The sequence below is a fragment of the Balearica regulorum genome, chromosome 21, assembly GCF_011004875.1.
Source record: "Balearica regulorum gibbericeps isolate bBalReg1 chromosome 21, bBalReg1.pri, whole genome shotgun sequence".
Lineage (NCBI taxonomy): Eukaryota > Metazoa > Chordata > Aves > Gruiformes > Gruidae > Balearica > Balearica regulorum.
The window spans coordinates 7,039,180-7,065,461 of record NC_046204.1 but is presented as its reverse complement, the minus strand read 5'-3'; the positions used below and the strand labels follow the sequence as shown (position 1 = coordinate 7,065,461).

Here is a 26,282-nt window from a genome sequence, read left to right as displayed (position 1 = left end):
CTAAGTGGCCAGGCAGGGCCTGGCAATGCTATTAATGGCAGATGAACTCTGAAGGGCAGAGCAGAATTTTCATCTAGTGGGAGCTCAAAAATCACAAGGTAACAAATTCCATAAAAATCCCATCCTCAGTCCCTCTGTTTTAAGGAGTCATGCAAGTGTGCAAATAGACAGGCACAGCTGTAAGGAGGAAACCGGATGACAATTCTACTTTTGCCTTTTTAAACATTATAGCAGATTGCTAGTTATGGAAGAAGAATGCGTGTCATTTGTAACTCCCTTTTAAGGGCAAACAGACACAAAAACATTCCTGAAGGGACACACTTGTCTTTGTAAGAGTGCCTGGGAGCCCTCCCACCCTAAGGATTTGGACCCCTGGCAAGCAGACGATGAGAAAAGCCGAAGTGCGGTACTGCAAATTGAAAATAACCTTACTCTGACAGCAAGCTGCAACCTAACAAGCAAGAGGACAGAGACATCCTTCTGCATTAATGATATCCAGTGTTAATTACGATGCCTCTGAATAAATTGGCAGCTGTTCAGTCAGGTTGCTGATCAGCAGACAGTTGACATATTTTATATGACAAGCTGTAGTGGAAAATAAAACACTACAGACCTTTCAAGGTTGCTGCCTGTAAGTTCACCTCCTGAGTGCTGTATTAACAGGATTTACTTGACAGAACTTTCTTGCCAATAAACCTCATTATCTGGCAGATACCGAGAAAGAAAAAAGACACTATTTTCTGTTAATTGCTGGAGGATAAACATAAGGTCTCAGAGATAGGTGAGACACTTTGTACTGGTGCTGGAAATCATCCACCCTGAACAGACTTTTCAGGCAAAACCAGACAGCATTTATTAACAGAAACAATCCTGCTATGACTACTACCAATCCCACTATCACTACCAATTTACTGCCCTCTTTCTTTCCTGTTTTGATTGGAATTGCAGATTGGGTTAAAAAGTCTTACGTTGAGAGTTGATCTCTCTTAGTCAACAGGCCATGCAAGCGTGGAGAAGTCACAGTGCTATGAGAGCCCAGATACTGCCTGGAGTGGAACAGAGATGTGGCTCTCCAAGCTCCTCTCAGTTTCCTCGTCTTGTTCTTACCATATTTGCCAGCGCACAGCCATCCAGTAATTGCTATGGTGATATGAAGCTGCTTGCCTTCAGTAAGTGGGAGGAATTCAAACTCTTCTATGGCTCCCACACGCTTCTTCATCTTGTATCCTACACGCAGTAAGGCAGAAACATGAGTCTCAGAAATTGCACAGCAAGGACAGACTGCTAACGGTAGAAGTTCATAAGAAATTATTTGGGTAATTTGGATAGTGGGGTTTTTTTCCTTTCCAAACCCCTCAGCAAGTCCACACATTACTTCGAGCTTGGTATGGAGCCACAGTGATCCTTCTGAGCTTGTGTGATCCAAGGGAATCCCAGCAGAAGGCTTTTCTGCTGCAGACCAGACATCAGCTGTAAAAACCACTGCTCTCCAAGGCAGCATCTTTCTAATTCAAAGCAGCAAGCTTCCATTTCCTTCATTAGCCACATACCAAATATTCTTTTCCTACTTGGTCATCAGGGGCTACACAATATCTTAATCAGCGTTGAAATAAAAATTTCATAGTAGTAAGATTACATCTCAAATTGCTTCCCTTGCTCTGCAGAGCTCAGTTAAGTTGTTAGCTCTGTGTTTGCAGACACGAGCCTGTGCCTCAGTAGCTGAGAAATGCGTGGTCACTCTCTTACCTGTAAGGCCAGCTCCAGCTGCTCCAAAAAGGGATGCCATGACAGCAATTCCAGCAGTCGAACCTAAAGCAGCAGCTCCAGCACTTCCAATGATAGTAGCAGCTCCCGCAGCAACCAGAGGGGCAGCAAGACCCCCCGTCAAGCCTGAAGATGCAACAAGTAACACCAGCAAACTATTGTCACTTACAAAAACAGGCAGTCCTTTCTCTGTGCTGTGTGAGTACTGCTAATTGAAAGAGGACAAATGATGGTCTTTTTTGCATCACCAATAAAGGGGCTTTCTGAGACCCTCCCCAGGCTCTGAATCTCTGCATAGATTCCTTGACTGACTTCAGTAAAAATGAAGAATAATTTAAAAGTCAAAGGAAGAATGTGTGGTAGCCAGTGGTGAGCTATGCCCTGTTTGCTTAGGAAACCTTGATCTCATCTCACGCTATTTTGAATTTAGAGTTGAAGATCTGATCCTCTTATAACACAAGAGCAAAAGAGAAGAAAACACTTTTTATGGGTGATGACCTCAGTTTAGTACTTCCCCCAGCCAGTGAAGCTACACTAGAATAACTTTTCCAGCTAATTCTTTCAGTTTTATTTTCGTGTGGCTGAAAATACTTTTCTTGGATTTGGGGTTTCTTCTGTCGTGTAAGGTTTTTTTGTGTTGTTGTTTGGGGTGGTGTTTTGGTATCTGAAGTGATATACTACCTTCAGTGAATGCTTTAAAATTAGAGCTTGAGCTGAAAGGTATGATGGCTTCCATTGGTGAATGTGTAATTCAGCGATCCCTCCCTCTGCCCTAGTGCTGTGCATGCAATTCAGGAGCAAGTTTCCAAAATGCCTAGGGCAGCCTCACCGATCACTGTTCCGCCCCCAACGGTTGCCAAACCAATCAGCAGGTATCTCTTCAGCTTTTTTCTTCTTTCCTTCTTTTTTCTTGATACTTCTGCAGTTCTGCGGGGGGGATAGAAGCACAAAAGCTGATGGAAAAAGCTGACGGATAACAGGCCTGCAGCAGAATCTGCTTTTATTCTCCTCAGTGTAATTTCCCTACTGGGAACAGTAAAATGTAACATGCAGGTGTGGACAACACACTCAGATTTATGAGCATGGACATAAACCCACAGATTTAAATTGAAACGATTTAATTGCTGACAAAAGCCAACAGATGTTACTTACTTGGAAAACCCTTCCTAATAGGGCTGAAGCTTGTAAAAAAAAAGAAACAAAAAGTCAAAAGCATTTCAAGAACTATATACTGCCTATGTGTCTTAAAAAAATGCAAGAAAGCTAAGTGTGTTTGAAACAAAAGGGAATAGGGATAGTTTGTGCTAACAAAGAGATGGAATTAAACTGTTCTCCAACAACAGTGTTTATATTGAGCCGCATTCTAATTGCACATCACAATATAATAATATAATAGGTATCAAACACAGTCATTAGTTCATTTGTCTGTATGCACTTAAGCTACATTTTAACAAGCTTATCAGAAACAGGTAAACAAACCTAAAAGGAACAAGTATCACTTATTAGGTACTCCTTTGGCTTCTGTCCACCGTCTTTGGTTTCTCTCTTACAAGAAACACTTCCCACTTCAGAGTAAAGTGCGAGAAACAGAGGATACTGAAATAAGTTGTTTACAGAAGAAGGTTCCTTCTAGCCTGCTTAGGCAGCAGCTAATCTGGGCCTTGAAACATGAGAATTTATCTTGCTTCCAAACTTGGATATTTTCCCTCTTAATCCTAGCCTAATTGTGGATTTTCATTATCCATATAATTGCCTAATCCTTCCTGGAACCCCCTAAGCACACTGTAATTTTGATAAAGACAATTTTAGATGAGTCCCAAACAATATGCAGCTTTGCAAAACACAGCGGGAGAAGAATGAAGCACAGTGGGTGAAATTCCTGCATCGCTGAAGTCAATTGCAGAACTCCCACAGACTTGCATGGCACAGAGACTTTTTCTCCACAGAGATCCTCCAAAAAACATCATGTATTACCTTGTGCAGCAACAAACGTAGCTGTCTGCAGAGAACCACAGTGCAGCCTGCAATGGCTGTCTCTTCAGCAATTTCCGTATAACCACATTCACTTTCTACAACCCCGTGGTCAAAGCGGTATTTGGATATGCGCTAGTTTGCACATGCAGTCATCAATCGCAATCCCTGGCTTTGGAAAAAATTGCTCCTGGAATTCTTTAAATAAGCGCTGCAGCCTGACTGTTAATACCTAAGCTGGCAATATCCAGCAATTTCTGTTCTATATAGTGGTTCATCAGCTTTTATAGTCAATGTGCTCTTGTCTTGGGCTGAAAATAATGACAGAAAGAGCTGAAATACGGCTAACCTGGCTTTAGTGGCAATAATGAGCGATTTGAGTTATGTAGGTAGATAGTTTGCAGCAACAGCCTGCCTGAAGATGCAGTAAGTAAAACTACTCTTGTGAGAACTTTTACCTGTCGTTGCTTTCCTTCTGTAGCTGCTAGCAACCGCTTTTGACAATTGCTTTCCTAATAGCTTCTGCATTACAATTATCACTTGATTACCAGACTGCTTTTTATCCACTCTGGTAATTAACTCCCTCTTCTGGTACTTCTCAGTCATCTTGGATATGCAGCTTCTTGCCAGAACCACAAATTACATTCAAAAAGATTTTATAGGTGGAATGACAGGTCATTTGTCAATGATGAGAAGTGGCAGGAGTACACGTTAGTGAGCAACTGATGTCATGTTTTCCCATTTCTTAGAGAACCGTGTACAAAAGAGAGGTTCATACTTGCAAGTCAGGACATGTTTGGTGCTAGTAAAATGAATTCAAGTGTTTGGAGCGTTGTTCTATAGATGACCACGCTGTACATTTAACCTTGCACAATCTGGGCCACAGGCCAACACACCCAAAGCAGCAAAGGCGGGAGCAGAACCTTCTGTTAACAAATATCAGTAAAAACCGCCTATGCAGAAACTGCCAAAACCCTGTTTGGTTGTTACTGTTCCAAAACCTCTTGCAGTGGATGGTCAAAGCTGGAAGCATCCTACGCAGATGTTAATGTATTCCCTGCCCCAAAAGTCTGTGAGGTCAAAGTGGCGACAGGTTGATATTCCGCTTCCTTTCCCCATTGACTCCTAACTTTAAAACAAACAAAGGGTCATCAATTGCCCACAAACCTCAGCCTTGTTTTAGCACTGCAATAACAAATGTGTTCGTACTGCAGTCTTGGACTACTGTCACTATAAACATTTTTTTTTCCTCTTTTATCTAATAGGTATTTATTTTATTTTATCCATGGCTACAACTTGTGCAAAGAACAAGACTGAAATCCATGGCTTTCGCCACACCAGATATGTGCAAAACCCACTGGGCTAGCTGCAACGTTTGAAAGCCACGGTTGTAGGTACAGTGCGTAATTCTCCAGTCGCTCTTGCCATTATCAGACACGCCGTTTTATCTTTTGGTGTTGCGCTACAGCCCGTTTCAAGAGCCACAGTCCAGTTGATGCAGAATTAGGTAATGGAGCGTCATCTCTGCAAGTGACATACCGCCCTCGGCATCGGTGTTTTCCTGCGCTAAAGGCCCAGGATTGAGCTTGTTTCCACAAGCCACAACAAACCAGTCCCCATTACTACCAACCCTTGCTCCTGCATGCCAGTTTAGCAGTCCATGATCTTTGAGATTATTTTGACTTTCCCTTTTTACAGTGTGCTATAAAGTTAAGCTTTATTTAAATAAAGCTATAACTGAAAGACACCAATCACATGCTGGACCTCACGGTAATGTCTGAACTGTACTGTGTCAGGGACATTGATTAAAGCCTTTATTAGCACTCAGGTTAATCTCACAACCTGTTTGCTGAGTTGACGGATAAAAATAGTAAACAGTCCCTTGAAAGTCCACTATGGACATGTTTACTGCCTTATATATTGCTAAAGCTTCACACAATTCCTGCCTTATAAGTGGAATATAAAAATACTACATTTCTTATAGATACCAACTTTTTGGCTGTTTCACATCTAAGAACTGGTGATTAAGAGAATTAATCTCATATTTATAACACAGAATTAGGAGTCAGGTCCGTTAAGTATCTAAAGTTGCAGACTGTTGCCCTCAGAAATCTACCGTCGAAAAGAGTTAGACAGCTGTCTCTTAAACAGAATACAGAGGAAATCAGCAGCAGAGGATCTAATCCTGAAACTTATAGGAATTTCATTCTGCAAGAGGCAGCTCTATCTGAAGAATACTGTGCCAAGAGCTAAGAGCCACGAGCTATTTCTGATGTATTTAAGCATAATCTAGTCTAGGAGAGGAAACTGGAAGGAGATGAGGGAGTTAGTGTGGAGTATCCTTTACCAGCTTGCAAGGTTGGGTCTCTGCTCTAAATTTTAAGAACACTGAGCTTTCCTGCCTCTCAGTACAGCCAAAGTGCTGCGAGGGCTCTGCAACCCTAATCAAGCCCTAACTGATTATGCTAAGAGCCATGGGGGAAATGATCAGAGACTGGACTTAGGCACAAGTAATTACTGCTAAGCTTTCAAGCACCAGCAGTGTTTTTTCATCCCATAGTCAACCCAAATGTTCTTACTCTGACTCTTCCTCCTTTTGTTCCTTCAGGCTCTCAAGCAGAGATTCCTCCAGGACTTCCAGCTCCTCCAAGGGGATTCTTAGCAGCCAGGAGACGTGGCAGATCAACACCCTGGCTCGAGCATCGTAGGACCCTTCAACAGAGGGAAACCCAGGAAATCCATCAGTCTTGCATTGCACCAGATTAAATAGCGAGTGGCACATTCAGCTGTGCTAGAGAACCGTGTCGCATACAAGCATAGCTCCTTCCCTCAGGCCCCCTTCATCTTCTACATATTTGAACACATGTATCTAGAGAAGAGAGCGATAAATGGAAATCCTTCTTCCCTGCAAACCTCATCCTGTGAACAGAGTCACTACACCAGGTAATTGCCTCTGTGGCAGGAAAAGGAACTCAAACCCTTCTGTCTTCATCCTCTGTGACAGAAACTTTTTGGCTCTGGATAGGCTGCATCTTTCTTCTTAACAGAGAAATGCTGCAACAAGACCAGTCCTAACCGGAAATATCATATATACATATATGTAACATGACACAGTACACCTCAACTATGCATGGATGCAAGATATGGTATCTTGTAAAAATACATCTCCATACAAAACCTTTATATTCAATTGATCTTGTTGGCAACAAGAGGGACTGTGGAGTTTAAAACTGCACACTGGCTCACCTCACAGCATCACTGACAATTGTTTGCATTTACACTTCACTGCAGGAGATGCAGGAGTGGACAGTGCACTCAGACGACATGTGATAGGAGTAATGATTACTCCTGGACTTCTAAGCAGGTGTTCTTAAAGAAAAGACATTTAAAATGTAACAGATTTTAAATTATTTGTGCCAACTCTTGCTTTTTGAATGTGTTTCTCTCAGTAGCACCTGCTGCTTCCTGGTGATAGACTTTTGTAAAGGGTTCTTAGTGCACTCTGGGATGAAAAATGCAATTGCTTTTCTAGGGGTGGGTGAAGGTACCAGCAAGACCCAATTACAAAGTATGCTTCTGATACCCGCTGCACGTAGATCAAATATGGCATTTGGCAATCTATTAATTTTATTTATTTATTACCATCATTACCAAGATACCAGACTACTTCAGTAGACTTTAATGACGCCACTTTTAAGATTGTGCTTCGCTGAGAAATAAGGATAGTATTTATCTTCACTTCATCCCCGATATGCCACGTCCTGCAAGCCCAAGCAGGTGCTTTAATGAAAGTAGCCTCCTGACTTCCTGTCTGCTAATACACAACTTCGCTTTTTACTTAGCCAGCTTGGCACTAAGTCGGTGAGGCTTGAAAATATATTTCCTTTAAATTCCAGCTTAGCAAAATAAGCAGTTTTGCAATAAGTGACTTGTCAATTTTCCATTAAAAATAAAGCAAGAACAAAAATGGTACTTTGTTCTGTAGTGAAACGGGCTAATCAGCAAGCAGTGAATTCTTTCCTGTGAGAACATGTTAAAACACAGAGATTTAAAAAATGCAAGTAGTGATATAAAACAGGCTTCTTTCAGAACTGAACATTTTGTTCAGTAGGCAGCCTTTATTTCATTAATTTTATCAGACTAATCCATGTTATGGATTGCAAACCAGAAAATTGTTTTATGCGCAATATCATATACGAGTAAAATCACGTTTATTTATAACAGGCTTCACAGGACGCTCTGGAATTTATTCCCTGAATATTTTTTTTTTCTTTTTAGGCAACAAGCAATCTTCTGAAAGTTTGCTAGGCTGAGATCTTCATAACAGCTTTGTTGCCTTCCTAAAGGAAGAGGTGTCCTGCACCCCTGGAAATACTGGAGAAAAAACACCCCACTCTAGGTATTTAATTCCAGAACTTTTCTACCATCACATACATTTGCATACCAATGCACTCATGTGAAGGTAAGGAGGTGAACAGTTCCATTTTTAACAGGTATTATTAATCATTCCTAATATAATAGTTGCTTTTCCCATAGTGGATGCAGGGAAAGAGTGTGGTGCTTTTGCTATAAAGGAAGTTAAGATAAAATAGGATGGTATCTTGAGCTTTTTGAGCATTTTAAAGTATCAGATGTAAACTCATCTACATTGTTCTTACAAAGAATACTTGCTAGGTAAACTTACCATCTCTAAGAGAGAAGGACAGAAGGTCCTAAAAAGAAGAAAAAAAAAGAATACTGAAGTTAAAACTGATGGATTACGCCTGGAGGTATCAAAATGGAGGTGTGAAAACCCATCGAACTATGATTTAATTACTGCAGCATGTCAGTTCATAAACATGGGAAGCCAGCAAGCTACAGTTCAGCAAGGCAGCACAGAGCAAAGCCAGATGTTTCCAGTACAAAATTCTCCATATGCAGGTACAAATGGCTGGACAGAAGTAGAAATGCTTGGTATATGCTGAAGCATCTCCTATTTTTTTTTATTAGCCATCCTGTTGCAATTGAAAGCACCATGATTATGCCGGACTTCAAAGTTTGGAGTAACAGGGCTCTAATCCTCCTATCGCTCTAATGCCTTCTGCTCGCTATATAGTCATATATACTCATATTACAGATTTGAATACTACTCCAATGGACCAGTGGCCTCTGCTTTCTTTTGCATTCTGTGATTTCAGAGCTCTAGGCGGTAAGGCTGAACTGGCATGAAGTTCTTTTGAATTAAGTGCTCAAAAAAATAGAAATCTCCGAATTTATGGCCATCTGTCAAGCTTGAGGGACTTGACTTCTGTGTTGGCTCTTCATCATAAAAAAATTGGGAAAACAGATCAATCCAATAGATGTTTTCCATGGACAAATCCATGAAAAAAGAGGCCAGTGTTTTTACTACTATGTTCTCCTCTTGTCTTGTCACTGGATAAATTTTAAATTCTTTATGTAACTACAACACTAAGCACTAGCTCAGTCTAGCTACTTCCCTGTCCTACACACAAATAAAGCACAGCTGAATTTTACAGGGAATCCTTCAGCCCTTCGGGAACACAAAAAATGCAGCCAAAGATGTAGGACGCTGCCAAAGAATTTATGATTATTAGTCTCGAAAACTCCTAAGGAAAATTTGTATCATAAAAATGTCTCTAGTCTTTCCCCTACTGCATGAGAAGTGTAGAACACAGAACAAGCCATCCTTAACCAGCTCCCACTAGAAGAGGGGCAAACTGTAGATCTCATCCAGGCAAAAGTAAGTGCCTGGACTCTGAATGTCATTTTAACATGAGAAGAGTCTGTTATTTCATGAAGGAGAAGAGAGTTTTTGCTGCAACATCAAATGGAATAAGCATTTCCAGGAGGTATCTGTTGGGCTGGGTTCTGCACAAAGCAGTCACCCCTGCTCCTTCATCCTGCATCCCAACGGCGGAGCGCTCACCCAAGAAAAGGAAGGTCCTGGTTTGCTGTCTCCAGTGTGTAAATAACCCTTTTAAATTAAGTTAGTCACTGCATTAGGTCTCCTCTGTTCCCCCGATCACCATGCTGCAGAAAAAAAAGGCTTCTCTTCAGGTCTGGTCATGATTAGTGCTCTGTGCATGGACACATGCTGCAGACTGTTTCCCAGGGTTGGTGGGACATGGGAATTGGAGACATTAATCCACATAGACAGAGGAAGGAATGTAACTCTAGTTTCCCAGAGCCTGAGTACTGTAACTACCCAAGTATTAGATCCAGGGGCACCATCACCTCCTCCCTGGCTGCAGTTTTGTGAGGAAGGGTTGACACAGAGGTGTCAAAGCCCAGCAGAAGGTCCAGGGATGGGAGTCTCAAGCAGAAAGTTGAGCAAGCAAAGAGCCTGAAGTCTAGAATAAGGTGAAGCTTGTGACCTTGTTGCCATAATTTTCCAACAGGCTTGTGGTTTGTGCAGAGCCCATTTCTAGGCAACAAATTCGCCCTGTGTGTTGCAAATGGAGCCGTAGGTCTTGATGTAGGTCCTGTACGATATGCCTAGTATCATCTGTGGCACCTAATATCAAATAATGTCTTTTAAAAATTGGGCCTAAGCATTTATATACATTTATTTCAAAAGGTGAGGGATGGATACAGGCAATCAGTTGATAAACTGGACCCACTGTCTTTATTGCATCTGTACCAATTAGCATTCTTAAATATTTCTAATTGGTTTAGGCTTTGCACATACTGCTGTGCAGTCTTCTGGAATCCAATCAGCATTGATTAGATTAGTTCACAAGTAGTTCGTTTTCCTCCTCTAAGCAGCAGCTTTTATATTTCAATCTTTGAAGCTGGTGTTCTGAATCTCCCTGTGAACTCTATGCACATTACTACCACCCACGATTGAGAAACCTTACAAAGAAAGGGAAGCAATCTTTACTCAGAGTCTTTGACAGCTTTTTATGAATTGCTGTGAGTTCAGAACCCATTTCCTCAACAACAGAGAGCATCTGATCCAAATCGCAGTAGATGTATAGAAAAACTCAGGAAAATGGGCATTCTAAGTATCTTCAGAGCAAAAAACTGATTCATAATAAGAACTTCCAATATTTTCTCACCTATCGAGAAACAAAAGCAGACAAAGTCAACTTCCCCACTTCTTCTGCTACACTGCCTTCTCACACCACACTCACAGCCTTTGTGTTATGACTACTGTCCTTAAAGGATTCAGTTAACCAACATTTGCCTGTATTAGTCATCTGCAATGAACGCGAACAAAGATAAAAATCCATAATCCTCAAATTTTCATTGAATCAATGGTAAGCTCACCTCTAATCTCTTGACCTCATATATAATCCCTGCAGCACTGCTGAGATGGAGGGCATTCAAAAATGCAGGGGCTAGTGCTGACAGGACCCTGCCACTGAACACACCGAACAATTAAAGTGTTAAATAAACAGTAAATGTTGCATCAGTAGCAGCTGAATACAAAGAGGCAAAAGCACCATAAAGCAACACATCGAGAATTCACAAAGCTTTGTCCTGTAGCTTGTTGATTTTCAGGTAAGAAGGAAAAATCTGATCTCAGCTCGATGCACTGAAGTTTCCCACATGCCAGTATGCTTTCCCAAAGATACCTTGTAAACCTCTTCTGCCTTGGTCTAAAAAAGCCTTTAATTCTATCTTTCCTTTGACAAAATCAATCACCTTGCCCATATACATGATTGCAGAAGGTACCGATGTTGTGGCATTAGACCGATAGCTATTCCTGATCTTTGCTTTCAACTAATCAAATAATTGTTATCTACGGCTTCTGTATTCCACCTGAACCCAGGTGATAAGTGCTTTGGTTCTCTGGCTCAGAGCAAAATATCGCACGCTCCCACTGAGCCAGAGCCACTTTTGTAACAGCACAAGGAGCCCTTATGCAGCATAAGGTCAGAGGAAGCACAAGGTAAAGTTTCCCAAAATTTCACCCTTAATAAACTCAGCATCAATGCAGGAAAACTTGCCTAATTCTAGAGAATCCATCCTGAAGCTGAGAGAACAAGGGAAACAACCTGAGAAACACCAAGCCATCCAGATGCAGAAAGAACCGAGTGCAGATTTATTGATTTTGAGCAAACAACGTCAAAACAGCTACTCTTATTATAGAAGATCTGTCCTAACTTACTAATTAAGCTTAAGATTCTCTGTCACTGTACTTCTACTGTTATAGGACCTTGGGCATTGTAACGTTCGGATGTTTGGAGCAGATCCTCTGAGGCCTTTTATGGACTGACTAGAAGTCACGAAAGATGGCTGAGATAATGGCAGCTGGTCACGACGACCAAGAAAGTTCACGCCTATCGTATCTTGACTTACGCAGCCTTGTTTTCGCATCTGCTGTTCTCTCGGGGCCATTGCTAAAGGTGAGCGTGTGATAACTCTTACTCAATCCCAGAGTACCTGTCTGCACGCAGGATGCCTCGCTATTTCCTTGTGTGCAGTGCACTTGTGTGTGAAGGGACAGTGGCCACGTTCTGCCTGGCATCAGCAGCAGCCTACCGTGCTCTTCGCCCTGCACGGCAGAACCTGAGGCTGGATGACGAGATATCTTCCCCAGCTGAGACTCTGCGGCAAAGGTGAATGCCATCAAAATGCTTCACCTCTTTTATCTTTACATCAGCTTTTACATCAGAACGCTACACAGTAGTCCAGTCTCGCTAATACTTTCTCAATGAAAGAAAATAAAATCACAAGAACTTATTTCCTTCCAGACAAAGGTCAGTCTAGAAAAAAGACTCTGGAAATTGTGCTGTTTGGAGCATGTATGTAGAGGTGTTTTGTATTACTGGCATAGCCATGGGGCTTTGAAACAAATGAAAATCAGGTCTATCGTGTTCAGTGTTTCACCAAAATCTGCAGAATGTACGTATGAACCAAAACCACTGCAATAACAGTGTCAGAGTAAAAAGTTTGACAGTTCTCTGTTCTGTAGAGCAAAGGTATCAAAGACACAAAACGTTAATTCAACAGACAGTAACTGTGCCTTGTGCTCATCGCTTCCATGAGCTGTTAATGGATAGAGAGACTGCCAGTCACCCACACAGCTGCTCAGAAATATATGCATATCAGAAATATTGATTTTACTTCCCTGACTGTACAAACACAACTTCAGTTGCAAACAGACATGTATGCCAAATCTCTTTTGCAAAACAAAGGCGAGGGGAGCATATGAACTTACTTGGGTAATGACAACTGGATTTTCTTTCAAGATGGGATCCTCCAGCAAAATCTGGGCAAATGTTTCTTTGCCCTCACCTCCTAAGCCACTAGCAAATGCTGTCATGGTAGGTAAGACAGCTTCGGGCAGGTCCAGCCATTTCACAAAGCCCTCAATGAATTCCGTCCTGAAGGAGCTGTAAGGCAACAGTAGCAGTTAAAGCCCTGCAACTGGGTATTTTTGCACGGTTTGAGTGGTCCCTGCTTTCAGATGCTGATCTGTTGCTGTTCACGCAAAAATCAAAGCATTGTAACAAGTCAGCAGAAGTCGAGCTGCTACACAAGCTGGCTAAACAAACAAGCAAGCAAGGTCTAGCACCATTCAGATTGCTTCGATACATGCTCTGAAGTCTGCAGTATTAAGGGATGCAATTTGTGAGAAGTATAAAAGTCTTAAAGGTGTAAGAAAGAGTCAAGACAATTAAGAAAACACCTCATGTCAAAAAGATCTTCCCTAACTGGAGAAGAACACCAGCTCCCCCCAAGCTGCTGCCCAAAAGCCACCTCCTTTGCTCACCCCTTGCTCCCCCGTGTAGTACCTTTGCTCTTTTTCAGGGAACAGCCATGCTAGGGATATCCCACAAAGCGCCGCATAAGCAAATCTTCCCGGTTCACCCAGCTGGCCCAGGAGCACACATGGTTCCTTTTCACCTGCCTGTTCAGACCCGCTATGCTGTTTCGAAGCCCAACCTTTCCACTTCTCTTCTGCGGCCATTTTTACCTGCAAGTTCAAAGAGGAAAAAGCAGAAGGAAAAAACACCCAACAAAACAATAAGCAGTTGGAAACCAGGAAGCAAGGAGACAAATTGCCTTTGTCACTGTCACACTTGCTATCGATATTAAGTCACCTTGTGTATCCCCCCACAACACAGTGCTGTGACCAAAGAAGACAACAGGAGACTTTCCATTCACCAGTTCTCAAAAGCATTGCACAAAAGAAGCCAACAATACATCACACAGCAGAAGGAGAAGCCCCCTTCAAGATGCAAAGGGACTGGGCTCCATTCAGGCAAATCATTCACATGCTTACCGCAAAAATAACATGTAAAATAAAAGCTCTGCACCTGGCGCAGGGACTAGTACAGCTGCCTGGGAAATAATTTGCTTCTCTCATCCCCAACCCAAATTGCTCCTCTGTTTAATTTGCTGACTGCGTTAAGAAAGTCGAGTCCAGCTGCAGCCTCTGATAAGAACTTTTAATGTGTCCCATGAACATTGCTATGCTTTGCTTGTAACATTCTCTCCTTTATACAACCTGCCACTGCTTTTTCCCTAAACATAAGATCCCTGTGCCACGTGGACCTTGAGCTGGGCCAAACTATTATTTTTTTAGAGCACAGATGTGTATGCACTTCTGACTGCGCATTTGCAACTGAACGGCTTACAACTGCTCCCTGGAGCTCCCCTGATTATACAACCAACTACCCGAAATGACTGATATCAGGCAGACGTGACAACAGCTCATTTCACGATTCACCATGGGGAACAATCTGCTCCAAAGCTTGCTTACATCACCTGAAATTTCTACTGGCTCCCTCTAACTGTTTTTTTTTCCTTCTTAAATATGTTATCCCAGAGGCGCTGATTGGCTTGGCCTTGGCCAGCGGCGGGTCCGTCTTGGAGCCGGCTGGCATTGGCTCTATCAGACACAGGGAAAGCTTCTAGCAGCTTCTCACAGAAGCCACCCCTGTAGCCCCCCCGCTACCAAAACCTTGCCACACAAACCCAACACATGGCTTCGTGAAGATTCAGTTCATTTCTAAGGGGCCCAAACCACTTACTTCATTATATACTTCCTATTTAAATGTTTCTTTTCTTCTGAACCCTGTAGAAAGGAAAGCGGTTTAATAGGAATTAGAAGCCTGTGACACTACAACTGAATCCCAGAGGATGCAGATACTATTTATGGGATAGTTTTAGAGTCCTAGAAGAAAGAAATGCAGCACAGGAGCAGCTCTTTTTAAAGAGATTTTATTATCTACATGCTGTCTGTCATGGTCTTCCAGGAAAGGCGTCTGTCTTGCTTTCCCGCTCAGAAATTTATTTGAGGCGATTCGTATTTCTCAAGGCTCGCACTGTTTAACTGCTGATGTATAAATGCAAGGAAAATTCATCACCCAAGGGCCGACGGTTATCGTAACTCACAGCTCTCTCCCTGAGAGAGCTCAGCCCCACTGCAACACCTATCTCCCAATGCCACACGGGTCTAAGGCGTCTCACTGCGTTTCCATGGAAACATCACATTCCAGCAACACAGGAGCACAAAGTCCACAGAAATAAATAAACTCTGTTATTTCCGTACCAACCGGAGAAGGGAAGGGCCAGGTTACACTTCCCCCAGGGACAGCAGGTGCCTGGGATCAATCCTGGCTGCTCCAGTACCAACCCCAACAGGCAGCAGCATTTGCATTTGCTGAATTGCAGTGGGGAAGGTGGTGCAAGACACATCTCCAGGCTTTCCAGGGCTTTCTTACAAACTCCCAAGATGATTGTTTTATTACCTCAGGAGCTCCAAAGCCCTCATTTGGACTCCCAAAAATCCATTTCATGTCACTTGCTAGACTCTGATCTTCCTAAAACATCCAGACTTATGGACCAATTTGCCCAGAAATAATCTAATGCTTAAAGTTTCAATAACTTTACAATTACTTGGCATGTCTACTCACCTCTGGACACAGATTTATGAGCTCATTATGGGAGACAGCATTGAAAATAAAATCCCCTTCCCTGCTGTGATAGATTTATTGATTCAACACAGGCTCATAAGAAAAGTGAAGCAGCTAAAAAGGACCTAGAAACAGTACAACTGTTTAACCTTGTTTCCCAATAACATAGAAGACGTGATCAATTATGGAGCGACACCATAGTGGCTTCTTGCATGCAACTTTATTGCCGTTATGCAACAAATAATTCACAATGCTGAGCATCTAGAATTCCCAGAGAAAGTTTTTCAAAGACTTTGCTCTGAAGACACTCTGATCTGTATGCTCAATGTGCATCCCTCAGCATAGGTATCTATTTCTTCATAAATGTCTAGGAAAAAATGGGCTTGGATTTCAGATATGCAACATAAAAAAGGGGCAACATATGATTTAGTAAAGAAATCTTGGGCCAAGAAGTTTTGCCACTAAATCCAAGGTGAGGGAATTGAGTGCTAGAAATATATCCCAAAAGTTATTTACAGCTTGTGGCACTGGAATTCACATCTCAAACAATGTGATTCAGCAATCAATAGCATTGCCATAATCTGAACTGTCACTTGAAAGAGAAATTTTTTATCACTTCCAGCACTCACTTTTCACACAAAGCCCTTTGTTTTCTTGAGAGGTGCTGTGTTTTATACAGCAGCTCCCAAAATCCCATTTGGAAAGCAGAAAGATAATCCTTACGTGGATCTAAAGCTGTACAATACACACGTGCTCCCTACTGCTGGAAGAATTACAGACATGCCGGCATCGCATTTATCCTAAACTATGACAAAAGTTACCAAACCGCTGACATGTTAATCTCAGAGACTCTCAAAAATTAATGAGGCATCTCATCAACTTCAGAGAAGTCACAATGGATAATCTTTCAGATGGGGTTAGCCAAAAAGTCCCTTACCAAGACACACCAGAGGATGGCACGGCCAAATTGTCATTAAGCACCAGCCACAAATTGTGACACCAGAAGCATTTGAGCAGATGAGTTTCCTTGCGTGGGGCTCCAGAGCCACACACGTGCTTACACACTGGGAGCGCCACGGCCTTCTCTTTTAATCAGTAGATAAGACGTACAGACACAGAATGCAATTAATTCAGTCCCTGATAAAAAAACCCACGTGAATGTGATACAGACGACTGCTGCAGAAATGCACGCTAAATGTAAAACAGCGATCTGGGACAGAGGGGACGGGGACACGGAAAAGCTAAAAGCTTAAGTAGTTGCAAAACGGAGCGCGTTTGATCCAGTTAATCCGGACACTTGTAGCGGCAGTGACTGAGAAGCGCTGTCATTACACAGAGGGCGGGAAAGCTGTGGAGAAGGATGCGACCAGCAGAGAGAAATCACTAGTGGGAAAAACATGAAGGAAGCACCTCAGCTGGGAAAGCTGTGAGGAACAACACCTCCACAGCTGCCAACGTTCACTTTTCTCGCAAGTCCTTTGCGTTTGACATCTCTGCTACTAGAACACAGGCGGTTTTTTACAGAAAACAGCACTTTTGACAACCACTGAGGGGAGGAAACCAGCCCCCGGCAGCAGCGCGGACGCCACCACAGCTCTCCCCTCAGGAAGCGGCCTGAAGAGAGAGAGAGTCCCAACAGCCCGCTCGGCCCTTCAGCCCCCGGAGCTGCACCCCAGCCGTGCCCAGCCCCTCTCCCCACCTCTCCCGGCCCCAACCTGCTGCCGGCCCGGCTTCACATAGGGGCCGCCGCGCGCCCTTCCGCCGCCGCCCGCCCGCCTCTTCCTGCCTTGCCCGCCGCCACTACGCAATCTGCGTACGGCAGGCGGACTGCTCTGGGCGGACCTGTACTCCTTTACGCGATCGGCGTAGCGAGGCACGTAACTTGCGGAGGGTAGAGCGGCGCTGGGCTGAGGTAATGGCGATGGCTGGCAGCCAGCCCCGGGCCGGCCGTTACCCTGCTCCCGGCCCCTTCGTGGCGGGTTGAGATAGGTCCATTTCCACCCTAAGATGGGTATAGCTGCTCCTTTCCTTGCAGCCTACCTTTATCCACAATCTTGGCCTTGTCCACCATGTCGATGGCTCACTCAGGGTTTAGGCCTACCTGGGTACTGGCCCTTTTTGCACCCTTTAAAGCCCTTCTTCCTTTGTGAGAACTTCTCCCTCTTTGAGGGAGGGTTACAGAGAGAGCTAGGGATATATATTTGGTGAAGCCACTCTCAGGTTGCTGCCCCAAAGACTTCTTTGCCCCCTCCATCCAGGACTGGTTGGCATCTCTGAGGGTTGCCCTGAGGAAAACAAACTTCAGTCATGTCTCACATTTTGTGCCATGTTACTGGGTGGGATCCCAAAGCCATATGAACAGAAGCTGAGGTGTGTGCATGTATATATATATGTCCTCGTCAGGCAAATAGGAAGGCCATGTATGTGTTGCTTTTGATAGCAGCAGGGTCACTGGCACAGCTCAGGAGGCTTTTCTCCATTGTGGTTGATTGGCCGTGCAGAAATCCTAAGGCTTTGGAATCAGTTCAGCTACCCAAGCATAAGGCTTTTGCTATGTGTTTTTGGGGTGTTTTAAGATAAGCATTTGTTCTGAGAGCAGTCTCAGGCTGGAACCCCAAGTCCAATGTGTATTAATGAGAAATCCATGTTTTTTTCAGGGGCAGGAGAGTAGTTTTTCTGTACGATCACATTTCACGAAAGCAAAAAAAGTTTTGATTGCTTGGTAGCTGAGGTAACCGATTTATACTTTAAAATCTGCTGTGTGGGACTTACTTATAAATAAATTAAAAAAAAAAATCCAGGTACCAGTTCTGTTTAAAAGCTGAGTTTGATTTGGGCAAATATCATGTCCTGGTTGCTTGCAACTAATATTAGACCCCCTCAGGTTTACTCATATAAGTACTCATGTAACGTATAGGTATTTTAAGCATCATCATATAGTCATTAAACGTGACCCTGAAGTTCAGAAGGTGAGCTCTGTGGATCCCAGTTAGGGTGCAGGAGGTATCTACTTTACCTGCAACTTAGGTAACTGCTCAACACAATGGACAAGTTGCAACTGGTTCACAACAAGCAAGGAGTCACCTGGACACAAATCTGTGTCTCTCAGACCAAGATCTACAAATAAGTTTCTTGTAGATTTGACAGTTCTGTGTTTGAGGACTTGAAGTTCTCTTTGTACAGAATCTGAGTGATGTGGAGGTGTGAAATGTGTTATTTATTCCATGTTTGGTTTTGCCTGTTTATATCTCCGTGATAATACAGGAGAGCTGGTAAAAGTGGACCAAAACATAAGTTGAGTGGAATGATGAGTGAGTTTTACCAGATGTAAACTTGGGATGTTGTTACATAGGTTAATAGTAATCAAAGCCAGCACAATTATGGATAATTTAAAGATCTGTAGATAAAGTGAGACTTCTACATTTAATGGTAATTTAGAACACCTACACTCAAAATTTTTCAGGCACCTGTCTCACTTTCTTATATAAGTAACTAGTGACTGTGATGGGCGATGGTGGTGGTGGTTGATGAGAAGCCTGAAAAGGAGTTGGGATAGGGAAAGTTGTGGCTTTGGGAAGAGCCCTGTGGGCTGGGAGGCAGAGTGGGAGCACAGCATGACAAAAGGATAGGCGTATTTTTTAATTAAAACTGGCCTGGGTACACACATTGTTAAACAAAACACCTTTGAAGCTTCTGGTCCAGAATTCTGTCTATACAGACTATAATCCTTAAATACCGCTGTTGGGTCTTATCATGCTTTTAATGTTTTGGTGGGATTCTTTGTAAGTCACTGTTCTCAGGTATTTATGCATTTTGTCAGGTACAGCTGAATATTACTGCCTGGGCCCATTTCTAATTATGAACCTCTCTCTTTGAGGCTACAGCATGTTACCTCGTCACTATGTGAAATTGGGAGCCAGCTAGGTAAGGTAAGCCGGGCAATTCGGAGCCGAAACTTTCTTGCCAAAAAGACCGGCATGAATTTAAACTTAAGTACAACCAAATCCTTTACGTTTTGGACTAGGAATACAATTCTTTTGGCCTTTTATCCATAAACTTAGTTGCTGCCTCAAAGGTTTACATTGTCATTGAACCTTATCTTTTCAGATGAGAATCCACAGCTGTTATAAAGATATCAGGTTCTAGGGCCTAATGACTCCCACCAACATCCATGAACTCCGAATCAGCTGATTGTTAGTGGCTCTCAAAGGCTGAAGAAACGTTTCGGCCGAATTGCTTGAACGCAGGCTTGGAAGGTGCAGATAGAAAGCGGTGGGGGTGGAAACCTGGACTTCAACGGCTGGCGATCTTACTGTATGGATCCATAGGGGTTCTTTCAGAGGGCCTGTCTCTCACTGGTAATCGCACAGCATGCCTGCTTCCTTCCCGCTGGTGTATACTGCCTTCAGGGAAGCCCTTTTCTGTTGGCCATTTTTTTGACACTGTAGAAATTAGTGTAATAAAATTGAACATACCCTTTTGGAAGGACAGGGTGATAAGTGACAAATTGATTTTTCCTGAATTCTCTGATTTCATTTGTTCACACCTGTGTGTTGACAAGCCCACATGGGCTGACCAGGCTCCATTGTGTGTGATGCGGCGACGAAGGGACGCTGCCTCTAAAATCTTCATTATGTTTCTTGACTGATGATGGCAAACTGATACTGGGTGTGACGTACACCCTTCTGGAGTTGGTGTCGTTGGGAATCTTGCTTGGTCTCTTCCTCTTTTAGGCAAAATTTCCCAAGTTTTATCTTTTTTTTTTGTTTTAATTGAGATTATTTTATGGCTCTCATCCTGTTCATCTTTGTAATCTTATCTTTAGGGCAGTCTGTTTCTTCCTTGCTATCTGGTTGTTTGAATGAGATTAGTGTTCTGTACTAATTAGCACATGATTTTCTTTTAACCCTTCTAGTTTACTATGCATGCTACATTCAGGCCAATATTAATATATTTGTTACAAACCTTTACAGTACCAGTCACCCATTAGTGTTAGTGAAGGGAACTCGACAGGAAAATTGTCTATGAGCTGAAAGACTTGGCAAGAGCTTCTGAAATTATTTTCAGTACAGGTCGTCCAGTCACTGTATTTGGAATAATTCAGTAAAATATTTGGGTTTAAAACTACCTGCATTTTCCCAATTGAAAAACTTTTTTTCTGGTTGTTTATTACCAAATGTTACTATATATGTACTCTGCAATAAGGCAGCTGCTGCCTAAATATATGGGAAAAAACAAAGCATTTATTTCCCTTGCAGGTTTGTGTTTTTAGGCAGAACATAGACCTGTTTTTTCCAAGACTCTAGGAGGACAGCAGCTCCTTACCCTCTTCGTCTAATCCGTTTTATCTGCTGGTGAGACACTATGTGTGTATATATATACTGAGCAACTGGGGTACATCAGTTTCCATTCTTATCGAACACAAATATTTACCACAGGCCTGATCCAAGGTCTACGGAGATCCAGGGTACTCTTGAAAATGTAACTTAACTAAGAGCAAACTTCTAATTTTTTTTCCAATTTAATTTGGGTTGGCTTATAGGATATTTTATTAGCAACTAAGTATTTATTTAAATCAAGGAAAAACCCAACACATTACTTTTTTGCTTTACTCACCAACTCAGTTGTACAGATTCCCTAATATGCTTTCTCAGCTGTAGTTCCTGTCAGTGAGGAAACTGAGATGTTTTGACATTAATTGTCAGTGAGGAATTGAAACACAGAAGTCAATGAGCAATTAACATTATTAAACTTTAATGGACACATTCCATATAAAAATATCACATGTGGTATAGCATAGCAACTGAGAGATTTCTGTTTATCTGTGTGGGCATCTCCAAGGCCAATGTCACACTTCATGTAAAAGGCAAGAAGAGAGGCGATGCGGGTAGCTGGATAAAGGAGTTCAGGTGAGAGGAACTATTTCTGTGCTAAATAACAAGGGGAATTTGGAGTGTCATGAGCTTTTGAGAGCCTTGCCCTTTGCAAGCCACAGACTCGAGATTAGGAGTGTTGATTTTGCCTCTTCCTCTCCAATTTTGTGTGTCACTTAAAATGCTATTGACTGACATGCCCTTTTCCCAGTCCCTTTCCCATCCCCGACAGCAACCATTTTGGCAGTGATAGGGATTTAAGTGATAACCTGGGTTAAAACGACTCTCTTCCATTGAGGCTAGGTGTCCAGTCCCTGATTCAGCAGTTTTATTTCCCCGCATTGTCACAAGAAAAGGTGTGCATCCGTTAAGAGAGTGGGAAACACAACCACAGCAAGGGATTTTCACAGGACATCATCTGTGAGGCATTTCAGATAATGTTCTGCAGTACTAATCAGGAGAGAGCACGAACAAGAACAAAATGACAAAAGCAAACCAGCAAAATTATTAGTCTGGGATAAAAATAGTGTGGAAACCCTACAATTTTTATGTCCTAGATATCAACATATAAATATTTTACTATGCTTCCAGTGATGAAATTTAACACCACTGTGCATTGCCATTGAGCCAGCTTAGCCACCTGTTGAATTTACTACGTGAATGATTGCTTTCAAAGTCCAATAACTGACTAGTGCGCCTAACATGCAGCTTTGCAGGCAGGACCAGTCTTTAGGCAGTGCATGTTAATTGTTTCAGGCAATAGCAACGATGTGGGTCTGCTTATGGCAGGAGGTGAACGAGTCCCTGTTACACCTCCAGTAGAATTTAGGAGTGCAGCAAAGGACCATAGACATGACCAACCCCAAAGTAAGCATGAGACAAATTACCCATTTTATCAGCCCAGAGTATATAAACGGGAGGATGAGGATAGTGAGAATCACCACGAGCAGCAGGAGCAGCACGAGTCTCTGGACAGCCAGTCTGTTGTCTACCGGAACATTTTCCTCTCCGTGTAAAACATCTTGGCTGGTCTGAGTCCAGCTATTGCTGTCCAGCCCTATGGCAGAGATATGTACCTCAGGATTTGAATCGAGGTTTTCCAAGTGTTCCATGACGTCGTCTTTATTTTGAAGTGTGCGGATGAGTCCTCCTGACACAAAAGTAGTTTTTCTGCACAGGGGGCAGGTGATTATCCAGGTACTCTCTTCTTTGCTGAGGATAAGCTTGAGGCAGACTGCGCAGAAGGCATGCCCGCAGTCCAGGAGCTTTGGTACTCTGTAGATGTTGTATTTGTTGAAGCAGACTAGGCAGTCCATATCAACAGATGTTGTGGTTGAACGCTGGTGGTTCATTTCACAACCGAATACTTCGGGAGAGTTTGAGTTTGTTAGCATAACGAGAGGATTTGAATTTGGACAGTCTCTTTCCAAAATTGCTGGTTTAAAGGCATCAGGACTGTCTCGCTCTGTGCCTGAAGGTGTCTCCGTTTCTGTAATACATTCTTCAGTGAATTCCAGCCTCTTCACATCTGCAGCGTTTTCTGTTAGGAGTTCTGCTCTGCTCATTTCTGCAGCACCTTCCGCAGTGGGCACAGGACTGTCCTTTCCAGCCTGTGGTACTCTGGGAGTTGTTGATCCGTTTTCATTGTTTAGCTTGTCAGTGGCTTTCTCCATGGAGATAAACCTCTGTGTGGTTTGTCTTCCCTCAACTGAAGGATTTGCTGAGTTTCTGGCTCCTTTTATGTGTTGCTTTATTCCTGTTGTATGCATGATTGATTAGTGGCAGCTTTAAGTGTGTTATGCTGTTACGATACGATGTTTTTATGAGATGGGGACTTGAGTTAATCATTAACTTCATGGCCAAGAGGTTTTACAACAGCTGATAATATCACTGAGCAGTTGCTGTCCAGAAGCAGACCCCATGGCATTAGCAGACTGCAAGCTTTGTTCACCGCGATAGCCAAGATGCTACCATTATTACTAAATTAGTACTTTATTTGTTGAAAACAATTTCATTGGTCTCTAAAGGCTGCTTTGCTGGACAGTGACAGATTCAGAGGAATTATCTAATATTAAAATGGGTGTACTGAATGCAGTGCTTTGATTAGAGAGACTGTAAGGATCAGCAATTTTGAGTTCTCTGAGTAGGAAGTCTGCTCTTGCTTTAGCAATAGTCACTACCCTCGAGCTGTTACCCTACAGTGCAAAGTAAAGAATGAGATTGAGATTATTAACATCGAGTATTGAATGATTATTATCAACTCTTTTATCCTAGGGGCATCCCTGTTGGTTTCAGTCATCAGAGGGCTTCAGGTGTGATCTGAAGCATGACCTAGGGTCACACAGGGTCTCACAGAGTCCATGGGAGAGATCTGGAAATTAAAAGCAAGGTTAGTGTCTCGGTAGGATCATCTTTTTTCTTGGCATTCACAGGACAACCTCATGCACTCAGGAATGCCCTTCTGTGAGGTGGTGGTGTGAATATTCAGCTCTTCTGAAACATAAAGGCCTGAAGAAAATCGCTCACCCTCTAATTTCTCTCTACCTTTTTACTTGAGGGGTAAAATACAGATTGTTTGTCAGTAAGAATCCTGTGGAAAGAAGGCAGGAAGGTAGAAAAAGAAGGGTCACTAGTCCCAGAAAGCTGGACTAGGTCAGCATTACCGGTAGAAGTCACACAGTACCAAATCAGTAGCCTCAGGTGCACCTGAATGCTCAAAGCTGCCTGTGCTACCACATACCAGCCTCTCCAACAGAAAGAGATCAAACAAGTGCAATTTAGGAGGGTGAGGAGTTCAGGAAGACTCTAATCTCATGAACTCACTGATGGGGGGTGAGGTGAGAAGAGCTCGTTCTTCTTTGCTGAGGAACAGCAGAAGGTTTGTTGTAAACAAACTTTGTGAAAGTGTCCAGGCGTGTCTGCTGTATTTCTGCTGACGTGGCATATAGTGGTGTTTGATGGACTTTTGGGTGACTCTAAACTTTAGGAGCCTGAAGATCTTTCGGTTGCAGAAGTGGGACTCGTACTTGAACTGGAGGTGGGCTGGAGAACTGCAAGGCTCCTTTATGTTTAAAAATAGGAGAATTTTCTATTGCATTTCACATACCTCTTTATTAGTAAGTTAACACTGTTAAAAAGAAAAGATCTGGGAAAACAGAAGACAGACCTGCCATTTTTACAATGCTTTAGAATTTTCAAATTTAGTCTGTCAGTTCCCATGTCCAAAATGGAAATGTCTTAAAATTTACAGATTCTTAATTACCAGAACAGTATGAAAGTGTCTTGCAGATGTTGGGAAGCTGGAACAGACACCAACAGGGGAAACTACACTCCTAATTTGAATATTTCAGTTAAAAACTATGTGGGATGAATCCATGCCTCCCCCTCTGTTTGTTTTCTGGCAATGGGTGGGGGTGACGTGCGTGCCTTTCGACTGTATGTGCTGGAAACTCAGACCTGGTTGAGAGGCACGGTTGTTTTGCTACAGATGTACATCAGCAGCGAGGACAACTCACTCGAGGGAAGGAGGAGCGGAGCGCGTTGTGTTTCAGAGAGGTCCTCCTGCTTCCCCGGGGCCGCGGTTTTCTGCCATTGGGGACCCCAGGGGAAGAAGCGTCATCTAGTGTGGGGGCTCGGGAGGCCGCCAGCGTGCAATTCCTGGGTGGTGGTTTTGGCACTGCCGTTCAGGGAGCGTGTGGCCTCTCTGCCCCGTTTTTATTGGTCATATTGCATTAAAAATGTCTGTTCCTTGTCCTCCATTGATGAAATTTTCCACCAGGTGTCAAAGGACGTGCCCTAATTTTTCCTCAGTTTTGGCCTTGGCATCACGAGTGATGTTCACTGGTTTGCGTGCAGATTGTACTTAACTGAATTGCCTATAGTCTTTTAATGCTACTTAGGCTAATTACTCTTTCATTAATCATTTGCAGTCAGTTTATGTACTCATCCTGTTTTCCTGCTTTTAGTATGTTTGCATAAGAATGTGTTCCTATGGAATGCTTCTTGTGGACTTGTTTATGACAGGAAATGGATATAAAAGAGCAGTTGTGTCATTTCAGGGTAAAATCCTCACTTGACATAGGGCTTTGAGCACAGTAATACTCAGAACATCCGAGAAGATACTGGTGATAGTCATGTGAGCTTCTTCCTGTGCCCAAGCTGCTGTTGTGACTCTGGACAAGAGGAGCTTAAAAAAAAAAAGTGACTTAAAAATTGTCTTGATGTGAAGCCTCTTGACCCTGTTAGCTAGTGTACGTATGAGCAAAGCAGAGGGCTGCTGCGAATGGACAACAGCCTTCAGATTTACAGCGCATCATCTGGTGCGACGGGGAATCTTTTACACTGAGGTCGAAACAGAGGTTGTTCTTGGCAGTGAGTAAAGCCACAGTGGATCGTGCTCAGAAGCAGCCTCGTAGCTGGTACTAACAACTGACCTGGTAAATGGGACCTGACATGCCTTGCAGGATAATCCTACCTGGTGATTTTTATCTTGCCTTGTTAGTCTGCGATGCGCTTCCATGGCACGTCTGCAATATTCATGCCAAGGGCGCCGATTCACTCGTTACCTCAGTGTCTGTTCCCAAATTTGGGGTGTTTTCTTAGCGTTCATCACAAAGCCATTAGGCTGCATCCTCTGAACAGAGCGAGCTAGGAATTGGACAGAAATCTGACTGATGCGCAGCAGTTCTGACAGCATCAGACAGATTCTGTCACGATACCCGTGGAGCAAAGGGACAGCATGGCAGGGCGTCGGTGGGTGGGTGGCTTCTTCACTGGTTGCTGTGGGAAGAGCGGCAGAGCACGA

At 43.0% G+C, this 26,282-nt stretch overlaps 2 protein-coding genes across 5 annotated transcripts in view; both read right to left on the bottom strand.

Moving 5' to 3' along the window:
• TMCO4 (transmembrane and coiled-coil domains 4) overlaps nt 1–17,417 on the bottom strand; it is a 41,828-nt gene extending 24,411 nt beyond the window's left edge. Inside the window, exons 1-9 of one of the 4 annotated variants that reach the window (XM_075772984.1) lie at nt 17,321–17,399; nt 16,543–16,742; nt 13,479–13,660; nt 12,902–13,076; nt 8,420–8,447; nt 6,315–6,447; nt 2,594–2,691; nt 1,747–1,890; nt 1,108–1,227 (exon numbers count right to left, since the gene is read on the bottom strand). In XM_075772984.1, the coding sequence (XP_075629099.1) occupies nt 1,108–1,227; nt 1,747–1,890; nt 2,594–2,691; nt 6,315–6,447; nt 8,420–8,447; nt 12,902–13,076; nt 13,479–13,654 (874 nt within the window). In that variant the 5' untranslated portion in view covers nt 13,655–13,660; nt 16,543–16,742; nt 17,321–17,399. Of the gene's footprint in view, nt 1–1,107; nt 1,228–1,746; nt 1,891–2,593; nt 2,692–6,314; nt 6,448–8,419; nt 8,448–12,901; nt 13,077–13,478; nt 13,661–16,542; nt 16,743–17,304 lie in introns of all 4 variants that reach the window. The other 3 variants (XM_075772987.1, XM_075772988.1, XM_075772986.1) reach the window with 3 other exon arrangements.
• Nucleotides 17,418–21,352: 3,935 nt separating this feature from the next.
• RNF186 (ring finger protein 186) lies at nt 21,353–23,218 on the bottom strand. Its single transcript, XM_075773078.1, has one exon. It carries the CDS (start codon nt 23,149–23,151, stop codon nt 22,231–22,233), a length of 921 nt encoding a protein of 306 aa, XP_075629193.1. The 5' UTR covers nt 23,152–23,218; the 3' UTR covers nt 21,353–22,230.
• Nucleotides 23,219–26,282: the final 3,064 nt, after the last annotated feature.

Bases quoted from the DNA above. Each gene is read 5' to 3' on its own strand.
- RNF186 (XM_075773078.1), bottom strand. From the start codon at position 23,151: ATGGAGAAAGCCACTGACAAGCTAAACAATGAAAACGGATCAACAACT.